The sequence below is a fragment of the Panthera pardus genome, unplaced genomic scaffold (assembly GCF_024362965.1).
Source record: "Panthera pardus isolate Hobbes unplaced genomic scaffold, ASM2436296v1 HiC_scaffold_8, whole genome shotgun sequence".
NCBI lineage: Eukaryota > Metazoa > Chordata > Mammalia > Carnivora > Felidae > Panthera > Panthera pardus.
The window spans coordinates 5,683,353-5,709,367 of record NW_026527013.1 but is presented as its reverse complement, the minus strand read 5'-3'; the positions used below and the strand labels follow the sequence as shown (position 1 = coordinate 5,709,367).

At 54.1% G+C, this 26,015-nt stretch overlaps 2 protein-coding genes across 11 annotated transcripts in view; both read left to right on the top strand.

Moving 5' to 3' along the window:
- Positions 1–26,015, top strand: part of HNRNPM (heterogeneous nuclear ribonucleoprotein M) — a 297,886-nt gene that overhangs the window by 103,400 nt on the left and 168,471 nt on the right. The gene's annotated exons all lie outside the window — the stretch shown is intronic.
- The window catches only part of CERS4 (ceramide synthase 4), a 34,619-nt gene that overhangs the window by 4,406 nt on the left and 4,198 nt on the right, over positions 1–26,015 (top strand). Inside the window, exons 2-8 of one of the 2 annotated variants that reach the window (XM_053897389.1) lie at positions 18,589–18,762; positions 21,233–21,350; positions 22,031–22,149; positions 22,250–22,307; positions 22,631–22,681; positions 23,001–23,093; positions 23,308–23,436. In XM_053897389.1, coding sequence (XP_053753364.1) covers positions 18,590–18,762; positions 21,233–21,350; positions 22,031–22,149; positions 22,250–22,307; positions 22,631–22,681; positions 23,001–23,093; positions 23,308–23,436 — 741 coding nt within the window. In that variant the 5' untranslated portion in view covers position 18,589. The remainder of the gene's footprint in view (positions 1–18,588; positions 18,763–21,232; positions 21,351–22,030; positions 22,150–22,249; positions 22,308–22,630; positions 22,682–23,000; positions 23,094–23,307; positions 23,437–26,015) is intronic. The other variant, XM_053897390.1, reaches the window with a different exon arrangement.

Below are 26,015 nucleotides of genomic sequence, written 5' to 3'. Positions count from 1 at the left end.
AGTGTAAGGCTGTCGCCCCCCTGCCCTGACCTCTTCCCACATGCCCCTCTGTTCCTGTGGGCTTCGTCTCTGTGCCTCAAAGCTACTGCACATGGCCCGGCCTCAGGGCCTTTACACAGCCTGTCCCCTTTGCCGAGAATGCTCTATCCCTGTGGCTTCCTCGTGTCTTCTTAGAGAGACCATCCTGACCTTTCTGTTTAAAATTGCAGCCCCCACTGCCCATTCCTGGTCTCTTTTCCTGCCCTATTTTTCTCTCCACTATCCAGAATAATGAAATAAATTAATAATAAAATGTATAGTATTTGCCACCCCCAACCCTCACCCCGTCCAGGACCTCTGCTCCATGAGGGCTGGGATCCTCATTTAGTGTGTTTCCTGCTATGACCCCAGCCCCCTGGCATACAATGAGAGTGTGTGTGTGTGTGTGTGTGTGTGTGTGTGTGTGTGTGTGTTGGGGGGGGGGGGGTTGTGGAGTGGCTAGCCAGAGACTGGAAGCAGCTGAGGGCAATTTAGGCCCCCGAGTCAGGACACTAGGAACTTTCCCACATGTTCCTAGAATTTTCCAGAAATGCGTTCAGAGTAAGAGGCTGGGGTGGCAGAGCCTCTCTGAGGAGGTCACTTTTTCCCCCTCTTGATGGATTTCGAATCTTTCACTTTTGTATTTTTTTAACGTTTGTTTATTTTTGAGAGAGAGAGAGAGCATGAGCAGGGGAAGGGCAGAGAGAGAGAGGGAGACCCAGAATCCGAAGCAGGCTCCGTGCTGTCAGCGGGGCTCTGTCCCCACGAACGGTGAGATAATGACCTGAGCGGAAATCAAGAGTCAGAGGCTTACCCAACTGAGCCACCCAGGCGCCCCTGAATCTTTCACTTTTGAATAAAAAGAAAAAGGTTTTGGTGGGCCATTATCCGGGACAAATGCCAGGACCCTTGAGGATGTACGTTATCAGTGTTGTTTCGCAAAGGGGCTCATTTCTGACAATAAAGTCCAGTGTCTCCATGGCCATGTCTCCCTTTCACGTGCGTGGAGGGACCAGAGGTTCCCCTGGTCTGTACATTCTGAGGAGGCGTGGTTGTACCCGTGCACGTGCTTGGAGTAATTGTGTATTTACTGTAACCTTCTTACACGATGAAATTCACACCACTCTGCAGAAATGGTGCGATTTATGCACTGGGATGTGTTCCTTAACTCTAAGAGCCCAGAGGACTAGCACGGGAAACAAAGCCTCTTACTTACATGCCTGAGTGGTTGGTCCTACGTTTTGGTGAAGTTGGCTCTGGGGGTTGAGGATTTTCAGACAGCAAGAGCCGTGGTGCTTGCGTTGATGACCTGTCAAAGATGCTCGTAGTAACTTCTGGATCGAGACGGGGGTGGGAGGGGGGGGGGTGAGCCACAGGGCAGGTAGCTGCTCACCTATTTCAACCTTGGACAGTATTCCTCCTAGACTCAGTGAACGTACCTGATTGAAATTCTGGAAATAGGTGAAGGGGTCGCAGCTTGGGACCTTGGGGAAATCTGACAAGCACGGAAGTCATTTGCACACAGCGTTGCTCAAATATTGCCTAGAGATCAGGCACAGAGTATTTAGAAACCAGAACTGCATGGGTATGTGCAGCCACTGACTTTTTCATTCATAGGATAGTTCACTCCTGCTTCGGAGGCAGAGACTGGATGTGTCTGTTGTTACTGAAATATTCTTTAAACACCACCCCTTGTAGGTTTTGGCTACGTTGTATCTGTTGCTTACTAGGGCATTCTTTGTTGCCTTACTTGTGCTGCCCAAACTTAGGTCTTCTGAGGAGGTAATATGGGAGCTGGGGCCAGAGTTAGAGCTGAGAGCAGACACAGACAGGAATCGGATCCTGTTCCTTGGAGAGCCCCCCCCCCCCACACCCACCCCGTTCGTTGGGGAGATAGACACGTCCCTGGGCAGTTACAAGGAAAAATAATGTGGACCAAATGGAGGATCCACAGTGATGCAGCCTGGAAGTCCCGGAAGGCTTCCTGGAAGCAGCAACAGGCAAGCTGGTTACTTGAAGGGCCACAGGAATGGTGGCTAGTGACTCAGGCCAAGGGGGACATCTGGGTATTGCGTTGGAGTGCTATTTCTGAAATCTGACCCAACCCTGGGAGTCCGGCCACGGACGCTGGCTAAGAACCATGGGTGGGAGTAGGGGCTGTCTGGGTGGCTACCGGACGTCCTCTGGGTGCCGGGCAGGGGGAAGGGACAGGCTTGTACTTTGTGCCGCGTGCTGCTGAGGGCTGGGTGGGGGAAAGCGGTCTACCCTGCGCGCCCCAGCCGCCCTCCATCCCCCACCACTGCCTCGCCCTGCATGAGTACACAGCCCTGCATCTGTGTGCATCCCCTACCGGAGGAGGGGCTCCCCTCAACCGACATCTGGGAGGAAGTGCAGTGGCTTGGCCTCTAGTTATGCAAACACCTCTGGTCCTTAAAGGGCCCCCGGATAGACAGCGTTTGGGCCAGGGGACCCCTCTCTCTCACCCCATGCTCCAGCCCCGCAGCCCTACCCCACCTGGAGAGGATGACCAGTGCTCACATGGGCCCTGCACGGGCTCCCCATCCTTCCTAGGCAGGCTGGCGGGATGGTGGCAGTTCATAGGAGGACAGGAGGTACCGTTCGCCTGACACCATCCGGCAGGAGCAGATCTGCCCAGGCCTGTGGACTCCCAACAGTCACTGTTTGCCAGTACCTGACCCAGAACCCGGACAGGTGCGTGGAGGTCGGAGAGGAGTGCCTGGGGGTGCTGCGGCTCCAGAGCCCTTAAGGCCCTGCCCTTCCCCATCGTCACCCCTCTTTATGCTCAGAAGGCACTTTCTCAGAGTCCCACACCTGGAGGTTTGCCCAAAGGGCTCTTGTCCCCTCCCACCGCTGGGTTGGTTGTCCCCCAATTCCTGCCAAGGCGGGTGGTTCCCAGATCAGGTTGCCCTCCCCCCCCCCCCCGGCCCCTGTCCCCTCCCAGATGCCAGCCACCGACGAGCTCCTGGGCAGCACTTTCCTCACCTGCGAAATCCCAAGGACAGCCCACGAGGGAGGAGAGTTCACAGAATCACTCCCTTCGGACATCGAGGCCTGAGCCTCCCATGCTGCCACTGGATCTTTAAGGCCCAGGTGACAGGCACTTGCCACCCTCCCCTTGACGAGGAAGGCTTGGACCTGGGCTGACAGCCTCATCAGCATCAGGTGCCGGCCGGCCAGGACTGAACGTCGTCTTGTTTTCATTGTTGGTTGTCTTATGGTCCCTGTCCGCATGGGACACTGATGCTGGCTTTCTCTTTAGGGGAGGGAGGGGAAGTTTCTTCTGAAAATAAACGTACTGCAAAACAAAACTCGCCTTCTGAAGGAGACGGGTGGGTGCCTGATGCACAGATGGGAGAGGCCGGGGTTGTGGGAAGGATGGAGACGGGGGCTCCCTAACCTAGCCTGGGGACCCCGGGCAGGGCTTCCTGGTGGACGTGTCTGAGAGCAGAGTCGTGAAGAACCAGGAGGCCTTGGCAGGCAGAAGGGAGGGCATCACTGGCTGGGGGAACAGCACGTGCAAAGACCCGGAGGCGTACCTGGGGGCAACGTGCCGGGGGCAGGAACTTCTGCGGGATTTCAAGCCAAGAGTCTGATTTGCACGTTGGAAGGGCGGCCTGAGCAAAACCCGGAGGCGGGGAGCCCAGGGAGGAGGCCACAGTTACTGACATGAGACATGAGGGCGTGGCCGTGGGACGCGCGTGGGAAGGGACCCGCTTGCTAGTCATGGGGCAGATGGATGCTATCGCACGGGCTCCGTGACCCGGGCGTGTGTGGAGGGCTCCGGGACAACTCCCAAATTCCTGTCCCCAAAGACTGGGTGGAAGGTGGGACCGTGGCCAAGAAGCCTGGGGAGGAAGAGAGCACACCCGGGTGGGGGAGGGCTTGAGCGCGATGCGTCTGGGAGAGAGCAGTCGGGGGGTCTTGGCTTAGCAGGTTTGTTGTGGGAGAGACCTGGGAGCCGTGCTGATCAGCTGTGCTGATCACAGCTTCCAGCAACAGCAGATGGCAGTGGGGGTCCAGGACTGGATTTGGGGCCAGAGGGGAGGAAACCCAGCATGGGTTAGAGACAGGACAGCAGAGGGGAGGGGAGCCGGGACGCCTCGGTTCTCCGAGGGAGGGGCAGACGAGGGGTCGGATACGCAGTAAGAGGTCATGGACACGCGGGCCGCGGTTGGCTAGGGAGGTGGAGGGAGTCCCTGGGGACCTAGGCCGAGTGGGCGGGAATGAGGTGGAGACGGAGTGACATACAGGCACGAAGGCAGGGTCTGCTTTCCAAGAATGCCAGGGTGGCCGCCGATGAGCTGAGGTTCCGTGAGCCCGTGTGCATCTGGGATGCCCAGTGGTGTAGACGAGAGTTCAAGCTCCAGCTGTTTGCCAGTTGTGTGACCCCGGGTAGATGACTCAGAGTCTCTGAGACTCAGCTTATCCACGAAATGGGGACCCTGACAGCATCTTCCTCGGGGCATGTCTAACATTTCCAGCGTAGGAAGGTAGGGCACTTGGTAGGGCACAGATCCTGCCCTGGGGCAAGCCTCTATGGGTGACACCTGGCCTGGTACCAGCACCCCAGGCATGTTGGGCAATCCCCGGTACGTGTATGGGCAAGGCCTGCTGTCCCAAAAAGAAGCCTGGCTTTTGCTGCTACTTGGCCCTACCCGAACCTGGCCCCATGTACGCTGTCACCAGGGAGCGGCAGAGGGGCCCAGTGGCCAGCTGGTGGGAGAAGTAGGGCAGGTGTTAGACGAGATCGGGTGAATAAGGGGTGCCATCAGAGTGTAACCTGGAACCCACAGTTCTCTGGCATTGCTGAAGGGGCTGACCTGGATTGGGAATCGGTTTCTTTTTTTTTTTTTTTTTTTTTTAACACTTACTTATTTTTGAGACAGAGAGAGACAGAGCATGAACGGGGGAGGGGCAGAGAGAGAGGGAGACACAGAATCGGAAGCAGGCTCCAGGCTCTGAGCCATCGGCCCAGAGCCCCACGCGGGGCTCGAACTCACGGACCGCGAGATCGTGACCTGAGCCGAAGTCGGACGCTTAACCGACTGAGCCACCCAGGCGCCCCGGGAATCAGTTTCTTAATGGTCAGCTGAGGTGGGGGGGTGCACATTGACAGCTAGAAATGCCCCCTCAGAGCCCATATCTCCTCTGCCAAGCACCCCTTCGGTGGGAACCTTTATGTTCCTTCTGTACTCATGTGATTTTCTATTTAAAAAGTCACCTTTAATATATACACACCCTAGAACCTTACTCAGCCTTAAAAGGCAGGACGTTCTGACAGCTGCTGCAACATGGACCTTGGGACCTATGCTCAGTGAAATAAGCTAGTCATTCAAGGACAAATATCGTATGATTCCACCTGTGGGAGGTTCCTAGAGTCATCAAATCCATAGGAACAAAGCAGAATAGGGGTGACCAGGGTTTGGGGGTGGAGGAGTGGGGAGCTAGTGTTTAATGGGGACAGAGTTTCAGTTTTGCAAGACAAAACCCCGGAGATGAATGGTGCTGATGGTTGCCCAACAATGTGACTGTATTTAATACCACTGAGCTGTATGCTTCAAAATAGTAAGCCCAGGGGCACCTGGGCGGCTCCGTCAGTTGAGCGTCCAACCTCGGCTCAGGTCATGATCTCACGATGCGTGGGTTCGAGCCCCGCGTCGGGCTCTGTGCTGACAGCTCAGAGCCTGCTTCAGATCCTCTGTTCCCCTCTCTGTCCCTCCCCCATGCGCTCGCTCGCTCTCTTTCGAAAGTAAACGTTAAAAAAATAGGATGGTGGGGGCGCCTGGGTGGCTCAGTCGATTAAGCGTCCGACTTCAGCTCAGGTCACGATCTCGCGGTCCGTGAGTTCGAGCCCCGCGTCGGGCTCTGGGTTGATGGCTCAGAGCCTGGAGTCTGCTTCCGATTCTGTGTCTCCCTCTCTCTCTCTGCCCCTCCCCCGTTCACGCTCTGTCTCTGTCTCAAAAATAAATAAACGTTTTAAAAAAAAAAAATAGGATGGTGTATTTTTATGTTATACGTTTTCTACCACAATTTAAAAAAATTTAAGTCACCCTGAAACATTCCTTGTAAAAATCCCTGAATCCCAAAACAAGCAGTCCAGCTCCTCCCTCCCCCGACTTCCTGATATAATAACTCTCCTGATTATGGATATATATATATATATATATACACATATATATATATATATATATATACACACACACACACACAGACATATAAGAATATAATCCTTATAGCCTACTTCTGTGACTTAAATTGCCTATATGTGGCCATGGGAGAAGATATAAAGTCTCTTCGTATTTCTTTAAATATTTTTTCTGGCTCCGTTCTTGTTTCCTTCTCCTTTTGGGACTCTAATTAGATCTGATAATGTCCCAAAGGTCACTGAGACTCTACTTTTTTTTTTTTTTTCCAATTGTGGTAAAATATACAAAATGTAACACTGACCATTTTAACCACTGTTAAGTGTGCAGCTTAGTAGCATTGAGTGCATTCACAGCATCCTGCAGCCATCACCACTGTCTATTTCCAGATGGCACTTTTTTTTTTTTTAAGATTTTATTTTTAAGTGATCTCTACACCCAACGTGGGGCTCGAACTCATGACCCTGAGATCAAGAGTTGCACGCTCTGCTGACTGAGCCAGCCAGGAGACCCCAGATGGCACATTTTTATTTCATCTTTGTTTTTTCTTCTCTGTTCTTCAGTTTGGATGTTTAGGATTTATCTAGCTTCAAATTTATTAACTCTTTCTTTTTTCTTCTTTGATAGGCAATCGAGCCCACATGTGACTTTTTAATTTCAAGTAATTTCAGTTTTAGAATTTACATTTAGGGGGCAGCTGGGTGGCTCAGTCAGTTAAGTGTCTGACTCTTGATCTCCGCTCAGGTCTTGATCTCAGAGTCGTGAGTTCAAGCCCCACATTGGGCTCCGTGCTGGGTGTGAAGGCTACTTAAAAAAAAAAAAAAAAGTTACGTTTGGTTCATTTTTCTGCTTTTCTGCTGAGGTTTCTTATTCATTCAGTAGTAGCTATTTTTTTCTTCACATCTTTGAATAGATTTATAATAGCTGCTTCCAAATCCTTACGTGCTCATTCCGACATCTGGGGCACTTCAGAGGTTAGTCCCCATTAATTTCCTTCTGCTTTGAGTATGGGTCATGTTGCCTTATTTCTTCAAGGGTCAAGTAGTTTGGGGTTGCATTCTGGACATTGTCAAGACGTGTTGGGGAGACTCTGGATTCTGTTGTGTTCCTCTGGAGAGCACGGCTTTTTTTTAAATGTATTTTTTATCAGGCAATTAACCTGTCTGGACTCAAGCTCTAAAAGTGTGTTTTCCGTATGGTGGGTGACAGGTGAGATCTCACTTCCTTTCTTCCTTTCTTTTTTTTTTAGGTTTATTTATTTTGCAGAGAGAGAGAGGGAGAGAATGAGCAGGGGGGCAGGGGGAGAGGGAGAATCCTAAGCAGGTCCCACGCTCAGCGTGGAGTCCGATGCAGGGCTCAATCTCATGGCCTGAGCCGAAATCAAGAGTGAGACACCGGGGCGCCTGGATGGCTCAGTCGGTTAAGCGTCTGACTTCGGCTCAGGTCAGATCTCACGGTTCGTGAGTTCAAGCCCTGCATCAGGCTCTGTGCTGACAAGCTCGGACCCTGGAGCCTGCTTCAGATTCTGTGTCTCCTTCTCTATCTGCCCCTCCCCCACGCTTACGCTCTGTCTGTCTCTCTCAAAAATAAATAAACATTAAAAAAAAAAAAAAAAAGAGTCAGACACTTAATTGTCTGAGCCACCCAGGCATCCCTCACTTCCTTTCTTTTAGCCTTAGCTAGGCTGGTTGGAGCCTGCCCTGAACCACCGCACAGAATTTTTGTGTAGAATTCGGAACTTCCTTTTTCTGGCTTTCTCCTTTCCTGCGTGTCCTGTCCCATTGAGTTATTGTCGTCTTTCTGGGTTCTGTCTTCTCATTTTTCAAGCCGGCTTCTATTTCCAGTGAATAACAGTAAAAAAGGAAACGCGCCCTGTGCCTTATCCCTGGTATAGATTCCCCTCCAACTGCTACCTATTTTGGGTCATGCTAGAGCAGCACCAGCAGACTTGTGGAAATGTTCCTTATCTGCACTGCCTATTGGGGTAGCCACAAGCCACATGTGGCCAATGAGCATAGACATTTTGCTGGTACAACTGAGGCATCGAATTTGAAATTGAACTGAAATTTCATTTCCATTCATTGCAATTCAGAAAGCCCCCTGCTGTTAGTAGCTGCCGCGCTGGACAATGCAGCACTGAGGGGTTTTAGCTTCGAGGTAGCGGTGCTTAGTGTGTTTAGTACGGAGTCCAGAGTTTCTTGTCTCCGAGGGGGCTGGTCCGATGCGGCTAACTCCGCCTCCCCCAGAAGCTGAGCTCTCCTGGTGGTTTTCCATTGCATAAATTACTTATCAGGTCATCAGTGGCCCCCTGCATTTTGCTTTTATTTTTTTTTAACTCCTTGACTGCCCCCTCCCCAAGTCCGGGAGCATAACATTTCCTCCTCCTTTTGTCCCTTTGGTTAATTTTTAAATTAAAAAAAAAAAAAAAAGTGAACCGTGGTAAAATACACATAACATAGAAATTACCATCCTGACCATTTAAAAAAAAAAAAAAAAGGTTTATTTAGGGGCTCCTGTATGACTCAGTCGGTTAAGTATCCGACTTCAGCTCAGGTCACGATCTCACGGTGTGTGAGTTTGAGCCCCACTTGGGCTCTGTGCTGACAGCTCAGAGCCTGGAGCCTGCTTCGGAGTCTGTGTCTCGCTCTCTCTCTGCCCCTCCCCTGCTCGCGATCTGTCTCTCTCTGTCTCAAAAATAAAATAAAACATTAAAAAAAATTTTTTTTAAAAGGTTTATTTTATTTTTGAGAGGGAGGGAGAGAGGACAGAGAGAGAATCCCAAGCAGGCTCCACACTGTCAGCTCAGAGCCTGATGCGCGGCTCAAACTCATGAAATGTGAGATCTTGACCTCAGATGACATCAAGAGTCAGACTGAGCCACCCAGGCGCCCCCGATCTTGACCATTTTACACAGTTCAGTACTGTTAAAATATTCATATTGTTGTCCATCCGTCTCTAGAACTTTCTCATCTCCCCAAACTGAGACTCTGTCCCCATGAAACACCGACTCCTCACCCCCTCCCCCGCCTCCCACCGTCTACTTCCTGTCTCTGTGGACAGGACTCCTCCAGGGACCCCCTGTAGCAGAATCGAACAGTATCTGTCTTGTGACTGGCTAGCTCAACGGAATGTAATGTCCCCAGGGCCCCTCCGTGTTGTGTCTTCCTCCTCCTTTCAAATTATAACGTAAGATCTCATTGTGGGGCACCCAGATGGCTCAGTTGATTAAGCATCCAGCATCCGACTTTGGCTCAGGTCATGATCTCATAGTTCATGGGTTCGAGTCCTGCGTCAGGCTCTGTGCTGACAGCTCGGAGCCTGGAGCCTGCTTCGGATTCTGTGTCTCCTCTCTCTGCGCGCCCCCCCCCCCCCAACTTGTGCACGCTCGCTCACGCTCTCTCCCTCTCTTAAAAATAAACTTAAAAAAAAAAAGATTTCATCATATGGAACCCTGAGGCTTCTGATCTCCAACTGTTAGACATCAGGATTGCAAGTTTTCACTGGAAGGGAGAGAGGGATAGACTCCAAAAAGGCACAGGGACATCTGGGGAGTGATGGATGTGTTCATTATCTTGACTGGGGCCATGATTTCATGCATATGTACATACATCAGAACATGTCAAACCACACACTTTAGATGTGCAGTTTTTTGCATCTCAGGGGTCCCTCAATAAAGCTGTATTTGTGTTTTTATTGTAATAGCCCAAGAGGGCTCCCCTCACCCCCAAGCCATATGCTTAATCAGTTCCTGTGCAGGTGACAGATCCCAACGCCCCGCCCCTTAAACTCCAAGAGACCTGATCCTCTCCTTTCTTGGTCTTGAAACCTTCCAGACTGACCCCACCCCCGACACACCCCCACGCTAGGTGGTGCTGGGGACCCCAGAGGTCTGTCCCTGGCCTGGCTGTCACAGTCTAGGGGGACACTGAGAGCCAGCTAGCTTTCTAAGTTCCAGGGCTGAAGAAATCTCTGAAGAAAGGCCCAGGGGTGGGGCAGGGCAGGGTGGGGCCGGGCCAGGATGGGGACAGGGCTCTGCTGAGGGCAGGAAGGGCAGAGAAGGGTTCTTAAGGAAGAAATTGAATCTGACCCAGGTCTTGAAACACTAGTAGGACCTGGTCCTTTGAAGCACCTGTCGGTGGCCCTGCAGAGACGGAGGGCCTGAGGCACTTGTCCACACTGCAGACTTCTGATCTGCCTCTGAGAACTACCGACTTTGAGTCGCTGGGGAGACAGCGAAAGGATGAGTTTGTAAAGAAGTGCTTTGTAAATTTCGGATACACTCCAAAGTCTGAGAAACATGACATAAATATTAAAAGAACGTGGAAGAAAATATTTGTATTTCAGAATATGAAAGACCTTCCTTCAATTTTACTCATTAAAACATCGTAGATGAAGTGGCATGTAAAATGCATCTATAGTTCTTAAATGGTAGTATGATGAAAACATACATACCCACTACCAGGTTAAGGCACAGACTATGCTTGAATAAAGCAGGTGGAGGCATTTCAGGCTGAAGGCTTGGCTGATGCAAAGGCCCGGAGGCTGGACCGCTGGGGAAAGCCCTTGGGCATCCCAGCGTCTGGGTGTGGGATAGCGCAGGGGCTCCCCGGAGCCGTAGGAGGGGGCGGATTCCATCAGGGTGGCCCACGGCCAGCCCCAGGCAGCTGCAGAGTGACCCCCATGGCCCCAGTGTCGGTGGTCCGGCCGGCTGAATGACCAGTGGCTTCTTGCTCTGAGCCCGGGCTTCCCAGTTCCAAAAATGGGGAGACTGTGGATCTGCGTTCTGGGGATCAAGCTGACCTTGCCTGTCAAAGCAGATGGTTTCTTTTTAAGGAGGCTCTGCACCCAGTGTGGGGCTTGAACTCACAGCCCCGAGATCGAGAGTCGCACGTTTCCCCGACGGAGCCAGCCAGGTGCCCCGGTGGTTTCTTTCTCGAGAAAGTCGGACCACCTGTGCCAAAGCCCTCGTGCCCACCCACCTGTCATGTCTCTGTACCACCCGTTCATTCATCCACTTAGCAAACGGTTGGCATCTAATGTTGTACCAGGCCCTGTTCTCAGGATTCAACGGTGCCTAAAACAACACTCTGGGCTTCACGAGGCTTCTGCCTTGAGGTGAGACAGACAAACTAGTAAATACGAGCTCATATAGGACAGGAAGGAGCAGAACAGGATACGGAGACAGAGTAACACAGAGGCTTCTTTGGTAGCCATCTGAGACGTTTTCTCTGATGAGTGAGCTGGGATATGAATAATGAGACAGAGCCAGACACGGGGCTGTGTGAGGGGACAGTGTGTGCAAAGGCCCCGGGGCAACAATGAGCTTGGTGAGTTGGACACAGCACATGCAAAGCCCTGGGGCAGAAATGAGCTTGGTGAATTAGAAGGCCAGCAAGCAGCCATCGTAATAAGTTGAGTTAGCGAGGTGAGGGAGGGTGTGTCAACAGAGCCAGAGTGCGGGGGCACACGTGTGTCTGCATAGCAGGGGCTGGGGTGAGGCAGAGCCCTGGACCTGGGGCCCTCCTCGGGGTCTTTGCAGGGAACGGCACGGTAGTGACTCCTGGACTGGCTCCCCCTCTGGTCATTAGCACCCCGTAGGGCCTCTGAGCAGAGAGGCCCAGAGCAGAGGAACCAGGGCTATCTGGAGGGGACAGCCAGGGCCCAGGGCAGGGGCGGCTGTGGTTATCTACAAACAACCCCCGCTTAGCACATCATGTGTTCCCTGCCTGGGCCTCCAGCCGGAGTCAGGTGACCCCAGGCATTAGGCCAGGCTGCAGGGGCCGGGAGACTGTGTGTGTGTGTGTGTGTCCGTCCCTGGGCGGCCCAGACATCTGGAGTCTGAATTGATTTCCTTTTTCACAACCCGGGCAAGTCCTGCATTTCCAGCTGGACTTAAAATAAAACAAAACAAACCTATGTGCACAGCCCTGCTCTGCTGGGGCTGGGGCGTTTGGAGGTTCTGGGGACCAACAGGGAGCCGTAAGCTCATTCGGACCTCTGAGCGGGGACAGGGACCCTCTGCTCATCCTCCCTCCCCGCATCAGCCCGAAGCCCTAATCTCTCCCGGTCTGGGGATATTTTTAGCCACTAAGAAGGATTATCAGAGTCTGGCTCCCAGGTGGCAGGGGCAGGGCTGGGAGTGAGGCCAGAGAGGCTTCAAGACCCAGCAGTCCTGCTGGGAGACTGGGGGCAGGGCTGGGGTGATGGGGATGTAGGCTCAGTCTGGTTGGGCTGGACCGGCCACTCGGTGAGTCTCCAGATGACCTCTCCGTGGCCCTGGCCAAGCCCAGCCTGAGTTTATTAGCTGCAGCTTTAAGGGAAGGCTGCAGAGGCCAAGGAGGTTCTGGGAAGAACCATCCAGAACCTGCTGCAGGCCAGCACCCCTCCTGCCCAGACTGCCCCTCATCCCACGCTGCCCTCTCTGTTGCTAATACAGAAGTCAGTTACACGTAGTGCCCGTTCTACCCCAGGGGTCATTCCCACCACGTCGTGTGGGTATCCCATTTTACACATGGGGAAACTGAGGCACAGAGCAGCCTGGTTGCCTGTCTGAGGTTGCATTGCAGCTGGGACTCTGGCCCGTCTGCTGGGCTCCAGACCCTGTTCTCTTCTCACGCCAGAGTGTCTCTTCTTTATCGAGAGGGTGGAGGGGTGGGAGGGGACACTTTAGAGACAGGGTAGGGCTTCCGGGGCTAAGACCTCTGCGGTCCGGGTGGATCATTCTGACGTGGATGCCAGAAAGGTTTGCCTGGGCTTGCTTCAGCTGAGGGTGCTGGAGTTCCAGACTGGTCACGCTTCCTTCCTTCTCCACCCCCCACTGTTCCAAAAAGACTTTGTGACTAGCTCCCAGTATCACAGTGAGTGAAGCAGGGCTGGGGGAATGTGCTTTAACTGAATCCAAGGTCGGGGCAACCAGGGGGTACTTCCAGGAGGAAGTGACAAACGAACTGGGTTTTGAAGGATGCGTAGGAGTTTGCCAGACAGACAAGGAAGGGGTGTAAGCCCTGTGGAGGCAGAGACCTTGCCTGTTCCCTCACCATGCAGTGTCCTCAGCACCCAACATAGGGCAATAACTATTAGACGGGCATTCTAGGCAGAGGACAGCAGTTGTAAAAGCTGGCTGTGGGAAATCCTCTGGTGTGGAGGGAGCAGGAGGCATCAGGCAGTGGGCTTTGAAGCTGGGACATCGGCCGAGGCCTCAGATTGGAAGATGCCATCGCCCGTGTGTACTCTTCCTCCTCCCAAGCTCATCACGGCTTTTGCATGCGTCACAGCTGTGGTGGATCCTGATCTGGGTGGCCCTTGAGTGGGGGAAGAACATGGCATTGGGGGCCTGGACTCCTGGGTTCTGGCTTCAGCTCTGGCTGGCTGGGGGCTTTCCCGGGACTCCCCGCTCGCTTCCTTTGTGCTGGGGGGCGGGGGGGAAGGGGAGAGGGATGTCCGCTGGGTGAGGAGGGGGTTGTAGATGCCCTGCAGTGGGTGTGGCTCTGGTTGGGAGGCGGGAATGCCGGCCTGGGCACGTGTCCCTGTGCCCCTGTGGGTGTGTGGGATCAAGCCAACCTTGCCTGTTAGTGAAGACGGTTTCTCCTAGAGAGCTCAACCGCCCAGGCAGACGTCCCTGCGTCCACCTACCCATCTGTCCGTTCCGTCTGGGACGCCCGAGTCTTGTAGGTCTAGACTAGCCACGGTCGCACACCCTCGGCCGCTTGTCAAGCTGCTGCCAGGGTGTCCAGTGGTGGCACTGCCATTGTCAGTCACCTCGCTGATTGCCAGATGCCTCACAACCTGGTCCTTTGTCTCTGCCCCTCCCTGCGCTATTCCACACATCCCCGTGGACTTGAACGTCAGCCCTGCTGGCTCTGAGACTCGGACTCTAAGCCTTTTTCTTTTTTCTCCATTTGACTTGTCCTATTGTGATTTATAGGAAATAGGTGCTTGGTCTTTGTCCCTGGTCTCGCACAGAGCTTCCCAGACCCTTAGAATTTCCTGTGATAAGACTGATCAAGGAGTCTCTAGTTATGTTAACAAGGTGGCTTTGGGAAAGCCCCTGGTTGCCAGAGGAAGCAACTATGAACCCAGGGTAGAAACTTTCAGTGCCCCCTGGTCCCACCTCCAGGGAGGGGAGAGGGCCTGCAGGTGAACTCAGTCATCAGCGAATGATGATTTCATCCAGCCTCCTTTGTAATGAAGCCTCCATGAAAACCCGAAGGGCGTTGTTCAGAGAGCTTCCTGATTGGCGAATGCATGGAAATGGGGGGGGGGTGGTATATGTGGAGATGGGTGCCCCTTCCCCATGCCTTGCCCTCAACATCCCTTCTATCTGGCTGTTGCCGAGTTGTGTCCTGTTGCAAGAGAACTGTGATCTAATCAGCAGCGTGTTTCTCGGCGTTCTGCGAGCTGCTCTAGCAAATTAATCAAACCCAAGGAGGGGGTCCTGGGAACCTCTGATTTATAGCCAGTTGGTCAGAAGCACAGGTAATAATAATTTAGGCCCAGTTGGTGTCTGAAGTGGGGGGGGGGGACAGTCTTGTAGGACTGAGCCCTTGACCTGTGGGATCTGATGCTGTCTCCGTTGTTGAGTTGTTGTAGGACAGCTAGCTGGGGCCGTGGTGGGGAGAAGCCCACCCGTTGGAACTGGAATCAGAATGGTAGGCTCGGGGCGCCTGGGTGGCTCAGTCGGTTAAGCATCTGACCCTTGATCTCAGCTCAGGTCTTGATCTCAGGGTCGTGAGTTCAAGCCCCACCAAAACGTCAACAGCAACAAACAGAACAGAATTATAGACTTTTTACTTAATTTATTTTATTTTTACCCCTTTATTTTTGAGAGAGAGAATGAACGAACGAGCGGGGGAGGGGCAGAGAGAGAGGGGGGACAGAGTATCCCAAGCAGCCTCCATGCAGACGGCACAGAGCCCGACGTGGGGCTCGAACCCATGAACCGTGAGATCATGACCTGAGCCAAAAACAGCCGCTTAACCGACTGAGCCACCTAGGCGCCTCCAGAATTATAGACGTTTTAAAAAAGAAACATTTAGGGGCACCTGGGTGTCTCAGTCGGTTAAATGTCCAACTCTTGATTTCGGCTCAGGTCATGATCTCGTGGTTCGTGAGCTCGGGCCCCGCGTCAGTCTCTGCGCTGACAGCACAGAGCCTGCTTGGGATTCTCTCTCCCTCTCTCTCTGCTTCTCTCTTTCTCAAAATAAATAAATAAACATAAAAAAAAAATAAATGCAAACATTTTAATTTGCAGAGAGAAAAGGGCCCACGTTGTAGATGCGTAACTCAGTGAATTTTCTCAACCTGAATAGCACTCGGACCAGGAGACAGAACATGCCAACCCTGGGCAACCCCACGTCCCCCTTCTGGTCACTGTCCCTAGAGCAGCCACTTTGTTGATGTCCAGCACTGTGGTAGGCAGAGTACTGCCCCCTTAAGATACCCACGTCCCTAATCCTGGAAGCTTCATGTGGCAAAGGACAGTTGAAGTTGCTAATCAGCTGACCTTGAGATGGGGTGACCCTGGATTCCCTGGTGACCCAGTGTCATCCCAAGGGTCTTTTTTGGAGGGGGAGGGGGCGTTGAGGAGAGCACGCACAAGCGAGGGAGGGGCGGAGAGAGAGGGAGAGAGAGAATCCCAAGCAGGCTCCATGCCTAGCGCAGAGCCTGACGCGGGGCTTGGTCTCGTGAACCCTGAGATCATGACCTGAGCCGAAATCGAGTCGGTCGCTTAAGGGACTGAGCCACCCAGGCGCCCCAAGGGTCTTTGATAGAGGGAGGCAGGAGGCCCAGGGAGAGAGATGTGGGCTTTGAAGACAGAGGGGGCAGCCTTCCAGGGAGTACAGTGGCCTCTAGAAGCCAGAAAAGGCAGGAACGGGTTCTCTCCACCTCCAGAAGGAATGCGTCCCTGCCCAACCTTGATTTCAGCACCACAAGCCCCCGTCTCAGACCGCTGACCTCCAGTGTCTCTCGAGGGGGGCGCCTGGCTGGCGGTTCAGCAGGTAGAGCATGCGACTCTTGATCTCAGGGTCGTGAGTTTCAGGGCCCCGCGTTGGGTGTGGAGATTACTTTAGAAATGAATACATAAATAAACATTAAAAAAAAGTCTCTGGGAACCTGCGCCCCTCCTCTCCACCTCCTTCCGGTGGACATCACCCCCTTCCGGCCTCCAGAAGGCCACTTCCCACACGGGCGCCTGTACCCCACCGCTAGTCATTGTATCTAAAATAAAACCAAGGGCCACAGAACCCCCAGACTCCGCGGGCGGGGGTGGAAAATGGTCCAGCCACCCCAGAAAACAGTTTGGCAGTTGCTTATGAAGTGAAACAGGCGACTGCCCCGTGACCCAGGGATCCCACTCGAGCCCCTAACAGAGGTTACCTTTGGATGGGGGAGATGGAGATTGACCGGGAAGGGGGGAAGACGCACGAGAGCTTTGTGGCGGGACAGGAGGCTGCATGACACGGGTACCTGTATTTGCCAGAGGTGACTCTACACGGAAGATTGATGCATTTTGCTCTAGTAAATTTTACCTTGAATGGAAAAAAAAAAAAAACCATAAGCAAATATTAAACTCTAGCTAAGGATCTGCATGCTGAAATATGTAGGGGTGATATGGCTTGACGTCCGCTGCTGATTTTAAAGTGCGTCCAGAAGAGTAAATGGCCTGATGGCAGGGGGGCAGGGGGCGAGGGGGGCGGATGGAGGGGCGGACGGATGCACCAGCAGATGTGCAACAGAGCAAATGGGACAAAATGTGGGTGGTAGCATCTGGTGGTGGGTTAACGGGTGTTCACAGTAAATTCTTTCGGTTTTTCTGTAGGTTTGAAATTTTTAATCGTAAATGTTGGAAATCATCCAAATTCCTCCCTGAAGCCCGCGGGCCCTGGGTGACCTGCCCCTTTCCCCCCTCCCTGGCCTTCCCTCCTTCCTCTCTCCCCGTCACTCACCCTGCTCAAGCCACAGGGGTCTCTTGCTGTTCCCTCAATACTCTGAGCTCAGTCCTGCCTCAGGGCCTTTGCACCTGCTGCTTGTTTCTCTGAAAGCCCCTCCCGACCACCAGTACCCTCTTCTGCATAAACCGAGGCCCTCCTCACCTCTGGGTTTCACGTCAGAGGGTATCTCATTAGAGCTTCATTGGTCACCTCATTTAAAGTCATGGCCACCTGTTTATTTCCTACCAGGTTCCATCACACCGTGTTACCTCATTCATGAATGTTTACTTGTGCATTGGCTGCTGTCCCTGCTGGGCTGTGAGCTCCATGAGGACAGGAATGTGTCTCCTTTTTTCCCTGCTGTATCCTCAGCACCTAGCCCCATGCTGGCATGTATAAGTTGATCAGAGAACACCTCGTGGATGGATGGACAGATGGATGGGCAGCTGGGCAGGCAGATGGGTGGATGGGCTGACAGACAGGTAGAGGGACAGATGGGTAGATGGACAGCTGGGCAGGTGGACGGACGGATGGATGGAAGGATAACTGGTTGGTGGATTGGTAGATGGATGGATGGACAGATGGATGGACAGTGAATGGATGGCAGGGAAGAAGGCAGATGGACAGATGGCCGTAAGGATGAACATCCTAAGTGGGGACCAGTGTGGGGGTCTGGACAGTTGTCTTAAGATCTTGGGAAGGGGCGGGGCGCCTGGCTGGCTGAGTCAAAAGAGCATGTGACTCTTGATCTCAGGGGGTTGTGAGTTCAAGCCCCATGTTGGGTGTAGAGATTACTTAAAACTTTAAAAGGTAGGTAGGTAGATAGATAGGCAGGCAGATCGATCGATCGATCAATAGATGGATCTCAGGAAAGGTCACAGCTGCTCAGACTCATCCAGACGGCCACTGGAAAGCTTTCTTGGCGGAGGGAGGCTCCACTTATGTGGCACACGGGGTCATGCAGGGGACCCTCTTGCCCAACCGCAGTCACGTAGCAAGCGAGGCAGCGACATTCACACCTGGAAGGGCGGGCGGTCAGGAAGGGAATCGCGGATTTCCCTTGTCGTCCTGGGCTGCACTGGAGGGACTGTCCCACAGTGACGGGAAGCTGTTCTGGACACCGGAGAACTCGAGTTGATGACCCCCGTCAGCCAGTCCCTTGACCACTGGCCACCTGTTTTCGCATCTGTAAAGTGCAGAATACTAGCTGTTTGCAGGAGCTGTGTCTGAAGGGTCAGTGGGCACCGGGCTAAGCACTTTGCGTGTCTCATCGGGCTGGGCCGACAGGTGGGTTACTGTCCCTGTTTGCCCAGTGAACTTGAGATTCAGAGAGGGCAGCTCATTTGCCTGAGGACACACAGCCGGAGGCTGCCGGGCGCTGGGGGGGGGGAGGCGAGGGCGGGGTGGCGGACCCTCCTGCCCCACCCGTGGGTCCTGCGGGCCGAGCTCCTTTTCACCGGACCCCGTGTCCACAGGATGTGGTCCAGCTTCAACGAGTGGTTTTGGCAGGAGAAGTTATGGTTACCACCCAACAGCTCGTGGGTTGCCCTGGAGGACCGAGATGGCCTGGTGTACCCCCACCCCCGGGACGTGCTGGCAGCCCTGCCCCTGGCACTGGCCCTGGTGGCCATGCGCTTCACCTTCGAGAGGTGAGTGCCGGGGTCGCTCACACGTGTGTGTGTGTGTGTGTGTGTGTGTGTGTGTGTGTGTGTGTGCGCACGCACGACGTGCTCACCCCGGCCGGATGCCCTGCGGGGTTTCGTCCTAATGTGTCCTGAACGGAGCCTGGCTCTGAGCCCGCGTGCCTCTCCCAGCCCCGTCTTGTCCCCAGCCCCGTCTTGTCCCCAGCCCCTTGCGCCCACACCCTTCCAGCCTCCGGTGGCTGGTTTCCCGCCACACGGGCTGCAGCTCGGATCCCCGCGTGCCAGCGTCTTTGGAAAACGGGCGGAGGCCCTGGAGGACGCGTTCTTGCTTTGCTGACCAAAGACAGGCCTGAAGAGGCCCCGGGGGCAAAGAAACTCTCGCCCGCTCCCTCCTGCCCCTCTCCTGCGGGCCAGGTGACCCTCCACCTCACCAGCCCTCCCTCACCTCCCCCACCCTGCCCCTATCATCCTTCCATCAACCCCCCCGCATCCCTCTCACCCCCCATCATCCCTCCTACACCCCCTCACCCTCCCCTCCCCTCCCTCCCGGCTCCTAACACCTTCCCTCCTCCCTCTGCCAAAGGAAGGAGCTGGGCACTCTGGCTTCCCCGTTTGTGCCCAAATCCCTCCCCCCTTCTCCCCTCCCCCTTGCAGCCTGGTTCCCAGCGCCCCCTGCCCCGGTTCCCAGCAAGCCGGGTGCCAAACCCTGTAGATTTTCAGTCGTGTCTCATGGGACCCAGACCCTCCTTCACACTGGGGTTCCCTGCCTTTCCCTGCCTGGCTGTCTCCTGGGCGCGGGCAGCTCTCCCAGGGCCCCTTCCCTCTGCCCCAGGTGCCCCACGCGTTCCACGTGGACCAACACTGTAGTCACAGCTGATTCAGACCTGCCTTGCCAGGCCCCCTTCCTGCCGGACAGTCCCCTCCGTGATCAGCCACCCACCCCCTCTGAGGTTCCTCCTCCCCCTTAACGTCCCTCCCCAGGCACCCTTCGCGGGCCCGCCACCTTCTGTGCACCCACCTGGCCTTCTCCCTCACTCCTCTGCAGTTCCTTCAAGGCTGGGTTCCGGGAGACCCCCACCATGCCCTTCTGCCCCCCCCCACCATGCCCTTCTGCTCCCCCCCCCATAGAGCCCATAACTCCCTTCCGCCCCCACTTTGAGTCCCTGGCTTTGTCCTGCCCTGACCACAGGGAAATGGGAACACTCTACCTCTTGCCTTGTCTCTCCCACCCCCAAGGAGCTTTCCCATGTCTGGGCTCACGTGATACAGGCGGGACACCGGGGACCCGGGAATACACACTGAGGTTGTATTTATTTAACAGATACCCCTGGAGCGCCTACTCTGTGCCCACCATTGCCTGAAGCAGCTTACGTGTCTTAACTCAGCCCTCTGTGCAACCCCATGAGGTGGTACTGTTATTATCCCCATTGTACAGAGTAGGAAATTGAGGCACAGAGAGGTCGAGGCACTGGCCTGTGGTCACACAGTGGGTAGGTCGTCTGGGACTAAGGCTTTGCCTGAGGGATTCTAAGAGGCCCAATTCAGCCAGGCTTTGAAGGGTGAGTCCTCATCTTTCCCACAGGGTGGGGAGGGCACAAGACTATGCCCAGGTTCGCTACTGGAGCCTGGAGTGGGGGGAGTTGTATATTTAACTGATGGCCTCCTTAGAGGTATGGGTGTGTCCCATCCTAGAGTTATCCTTTCAAAGGGCAGCGTGAGTGGGTAGCTTTTCCAGGGTTGAAGGCGGAGGTTTTCGCCATCACTAAAGTAAATCCTGGGCCAGTCTGCTGCTCACCGCTGTGTAACCTTGGCCATACACCTCTGACCTCTCTGAGCCTCGGTTTACTCATCAGGGCAATGGGGACTTTGACAGTAGAGTTAAATGAGCCAGGACCTAATGTGGATTTGTGCCTATGCTTGGCAGATTACAAGTACTCAATAAATGACAGTCCCCTTCTCCCCCACTCCCTGGTCATGACAGAGTCTGGAATGAGTTCTTGCTGGGCTGCACTGAGCTCAGTTCTCCCAGACGGAGGCGGGTGTTGGATGGTGGGTAGGAAATTCCGTCCTGACCCCTGGCCTCGGGGGCCCTCTACTGGAAAGTGTGGGGATTGCCCGGAGATCTGGGCTCCTGCACGTGACCCCGCTGGGAGAAGGGCCACCTGAGTGGGAGCAGACCCGCTCCTGCCTGTAGGGACCCCCCAGCCTGACGGGGCACAGACAAGGACCCAGACCACCGTGAGACAGGCAGTGCGGGGACCCTCGTTCCTGTTGGGGACTGAGTGCCGCTTCCCGAGTGCCCCAAAAGTTAACCTTCGCGTCCCCATCCTGAAGACCCACCCATCCAGCTGCCCTTCCTAGGTTTGGTCCAGTACGGCGGCCAGCCTACCCCTCCAGGGTTCCAGCGTGTGACCTGGCCCCTCGGAGCCTCAGTTTCCCCACCTGGATTGACCGGCTCTGTCTCCCCTGCACCCAGATTTATCGGCCTGCCCCTGAGCCGGTGGCTGGGTGTGCGAGATCAGGCCAGGAGGCCAGCAAAGTCAAATGCCACTCTGGAGAAATACTTCCTCACAGAGGGGTGTAAACCCAAGGAGGTGAGAGCCCCCTGACGCCCCCCCCCCCCCCATCAGCCTGCACGGCTGCCTTGCGGATGGGGCCCCAAGGGTTGGGATGACGCCCAGTCGTCAACAGGGAAAGCCCAGTGCCCCTCTCCCCACCCCACCGGCCATCCCAGCTGCCCAGTGGGCACATCCTGGGACGGAGGTGGGGAGACCAGGTCTCTGCTGAGCTGGTGAGGAACAGAAGGCTGGACTGCTCTGGGGGAGACCCGAGCAGGCCTGTGACCTCCCCTGTGCCCATCCGGTGGGTGTGGCTCAGGGCCTTGGGATTCTTCCTCCCTTGTCCACCTCCCTCTGAAGGAAGGGGTGGGAGGCAAGGTCTCAACTGCCTCCCTGGGGTGGGGATAAGACCTGAGTGTTCCAGGAAAACCTCTAGGAGGGGGCTGCCCCAGCCCCCGGCCCTTTTTTAGTCCCAGCCCCGTCAGCCACCTGCCTGTCCTGTGAGCAGGACTGCTTTTTATATGGCCTCTTTGGGGGGACCACACGCTGTGAACCCCCCTAATCCCCGCGTGCATAGGTAGACAGGCCCACAGGCAAGGCCTGGGGCAGCAGGGGAGGGGGGGGACGCAGCTGGGTCTCACCTGTCCTGGGACAGGGGCAGGAGAGCCTGGAGGGGCAGGAGGGCCACCTCTGTGACCCCTGTCGCCCCTCCCCAGCCCCAGATGGCCTTCCTCGCTGCCCAGTGTGGCCTCACGCTGCAACAGACCCGGCGCTGGTTCCGGAGACGCCGGAACCAAGACCGGCCCTGCCTGACCAAGAAGTTCTGTGAGGCCAGGTAAGCCCGGGGTGGGGCTGCGGGGGGAGGGGGGGCTGGGGTGCCGGGGAGGGGTCTGCTCCCCTGGCGGCTGCCTCATGGGCTCCCTCGCCATCTGCAGCTGGAGGTTTCTCTTCTACCTGTGCTCCTTCTTCGGTGGCCTCTCCGTCCTCTACCACGTGAGTGCACCTGCCCGTTTCCCTGCCCCCCACCCCCATCAACCCCACAAGCACCTGCTGTGCCCAGGGCCTGGACTGGGGGCCGTGGAGGGGTTCGGGCAGAGGAGGGAAGTGCGCAAAGGCACAGAGAAGGGGAGAGGGCTGGGAGGGGTCCTGGCAGATCACTCAGTTGCCTGCTGAGGACACGCTGTGCGCGGGGAGCCGGGGGTGTGCAGCCGACAGCCCTCGGTCTAGAGTGAGAGCAGCCCGGGGGAGGGCGCACCTGGGGAGTAGAGGGCTGGGCTCTGACCTTTGGGCAGCTTCAGACTCCCGGGTCCCTGCAGGAGTCCTGGCTGTGGACACCGGTGATGTGCTGGGACAATTACCCAGATCAGGTGAGTGGTGGGCGGGGCTCCCAGGCCGGTGGGAGGGCGGGGGGTGGTCAGAGCCCCTGTAGCCACAGGCGGGAGAGCCAAACCTGGACATCACGCGACACCCCTGAGGGCCACAGTATTTCCGCCTCCCCTGTGGAGTGGGTAGGGGCCAGAAGCCAGGAACCCTGGAGCAGGAGCCGCCACAGACCCTCTGCCCTTGACCGCCCCCACCTTCCCCAGTCATTTGGATCCAGAGGTCCTGGTTTTGAGCGAACAGGGAGGCCCCTGCCCCATGGGAGCCTCGACTCCCCACGGCTAACCTTGCCCCGCCCCGCCGCAGCCCCTGAAACCGGGCCTGTACTATTGGTACCTCCTGGAGCTGAGTTTCTACATCTCACTGCTGATCACGCTGCACTTGGATGTCAAGCGCAAGGTGAGGCCCAGAATCTGACTGGGCAGTGATGCCCTGGGGGAGTTGTGACCCAGTCTCCAACCGGAGGGATGGCCTCACCCCACACCCGGAAACCCCCTGGTGGCCTCAGGCCGGAGGCCCAGAGTCCACGAGGTACAGATGCTCCCAGCCCTGTGGGGGGGGGGGGGGCCCTGCCACCAACCTCCTCCCTGCTGTGACCCACCATCTCCCGCAGGATTTCAAGGAGCAGGTGGCACACCACTTCGTGACCATCACCCTGATCGTCTTCTCCTACAGCGCAAACCTGCTGCGCATCGGCTCTCTGGTGCTGCTGCTGCACGACGCCTCGGACTACCTCCTGGAGGTGGGCCTGGCCCCGCCCCGCCCCGCCCTCTCCCCGCCTTCCTGGGAGATGAGGCCACGCCCCATGAGGCCACGCCCCCTCCTGGGTTCCTGGGACCTGAAGCTCCTCCCGCTCCCAGAAACACACACTTTACCTTTCTTTTTACATTTTTTTTTTATTTAAAAGAAATTTTTTTTTAATGTTTATTTTTGAGACAGAATACGACTGGGTTAGGGGCAGAGAGGGAGGGAGACACAGAATCCAAAGCAGGCTCCAGGCTCTGAGCTGTCAGCACAAAGTCTCGAGCTGTGAGATCGTGACCCGAGCCAAAGTCGGATGCTTAACGGACTGAGCCACCCAGGCGCCCCAATTTTTTTTTTTATTTTTAAATTTACATCCAAGTTAGTTAGCATATGGTGCAACAGTAATTTCAGGAGTAGATTCCTTAGTGCCCATTTAGCCCGTCCCCCTCCCACAACCCCTCCAGTAACCCTCTGTTTGTTCTCCATATTTAAGAGTCTCTTACCTTTTGTCCCCCTCCCTGTTTTTATATTATTTTTGCTTGTCTTCCCTTGTGTTCATCTGCTCTGTGTCTTAAAGTCCTCATATGAGTGAGGTCCTATATTTGTCTTTCTCTAATTTCGCTTAGCCTAATACCCTCTAGTTCCATCCATGTAGTTGCAAATGGCAAGATCTCATTCCTTTTGATTGCCGAGTAATACTCCATTGTGTATATATACCGCATCTTCTCTATCCATTCATCTGTCAATGGACATATGGGCTCTTTCCATACTTTGGCGATTGTTGATAGCACTGTTGTAAACATTGGGTTGCATGTGCCCCTTCAAAACAGCACACCTGTGTCCCTTGGACAAATGCCTAGTAGTGCAATTGCTGGGTCGTAGGGTAGTTCTACTTTTAATTTTTTGAGGAACCTCCAGACTGTTTTCCAGAGTGGCTGCACCAGCCTGCATTCCCACCAGCAGTGCAAAAGAGATCCTTTCTCTTTGCATCCTCACCAACATCTGTTGTTGCCTGAGTTATTCACGTTAGCCATTCTGACGGGTGTGAGGTGGTATCTCATTGTGGTTTTGATTTGTATTTCCCTGATGACGAGTGATGTTGAGCATTTTTTCATGTGTCGGTTGGCCATCTGGATGTCTTCTTTGGAGAAGTGTCTCTTCAGGTCTTTTGCCCATTTCTTCACTGGATTACTTGTTTTTTGGGTGTTGAGTTTGATAAGTTCTTTATAGATTTTGGATCCTAACCCTTTATCTGATATGTTGTTTGCAGATATCTTCTCCCATTCTGTCGGTTGCCTTTTAGTTTTGCTGATTGTTTCCTTCACTGTGCAGAAGCTTTTTATTTTGACGAGGTCCCAGTAGTTCATTTTTGCTTTTGTTTCCCTTGCCTCCAGAGACGTGTTGACTAAGAAGTTGCTGTGGCTGAGGTCAAAGATGTTTTTGCCTGCTTTCTCCTCGAGAATTTTGATGGCTTCCTGTCTTAGATTTAGGTCTTTCATCCATCTTGAGTTTATTTTTGGATATGGTGTAAGAAAGTGGTCCAGGCTCATTTTTCTGCATGCTGTTGTCCAGTTTTCCCATCACCACTTGCTGAAGAGACTGTCTTTATTCCATTGGATATTCCTTCCTGCTTTGTTAAAGATTAGTTGCCCATACATTTGTGGGTCCATTTCTGGGTTCTCTATTCTGTCCCATTGATCTGAGTGTCTGTTTTTGTGCCAGTGCCGTACTGTCTTCATGATTACAGCTTGAAGTCCGGGATTGTGATGCCTCCAGCTTTGGTTTTCTTTTTCTGGATTGCTTTGGCTATTCGGGGTCTTTTCTGGTTCCATACACATTTTAGGATTGTCCTAGCTCTGTGAAGAATGCTGGTGTTATTTTGATAGGTATTGCATTGAGTATGTAGATTGCTTTGGGTAGTATTGACATTTTAACAATATTTGTTCTTCCTATCCAAGAGCATGGAATATTTTTCCATTTTTTTGTGTTGTCTTCAATTTCTTTCATAAACTTTCTATAGTTTTCATTGTATAGCTTTTTCACCTCTTTGGTTAGATTTATTCCTGGGTATTTTACGTTTTTTGTGCAATGGTAAATGGGACCAATTCCTTGATTTCTCTTTCTGTTGCTTCATTATTGGTGTATAGGAATGCAACCGATTTCTGTGCATTGATTTTATATCCTGCGACTTTGCTGAACTCATGGATCAGTTCTAGCAGTTTTTTGGTGGAATCTTTTGGGTTTTCCATATAGAGTATCACGTCATCTGCAAAGAGTGAAAGTTTGACCTCCTCCTGGCCAATTTGGATGCCTTTTATTTCTTTGTGTTGTCTGATTGCTGAGGCTAAGACTTCCAATACTATGTTGAATTAACAGTGGTGAGATTGGACATCCCTGCCTTGTTCCTGACTTTAGCGGGGAAGCTCTCGGTTTTTCCCCATTGAGGAGGATATTAGCGTTGGGTCTTTCATATATGGCTTTTATGATCTCGAGGTATGATCCTTCTATCCCCACCTTCTTGAGGGTTTTTATGAAGAAAGATGCTGTATTTTGTCAAATTCTGTCTCTGCATCTATT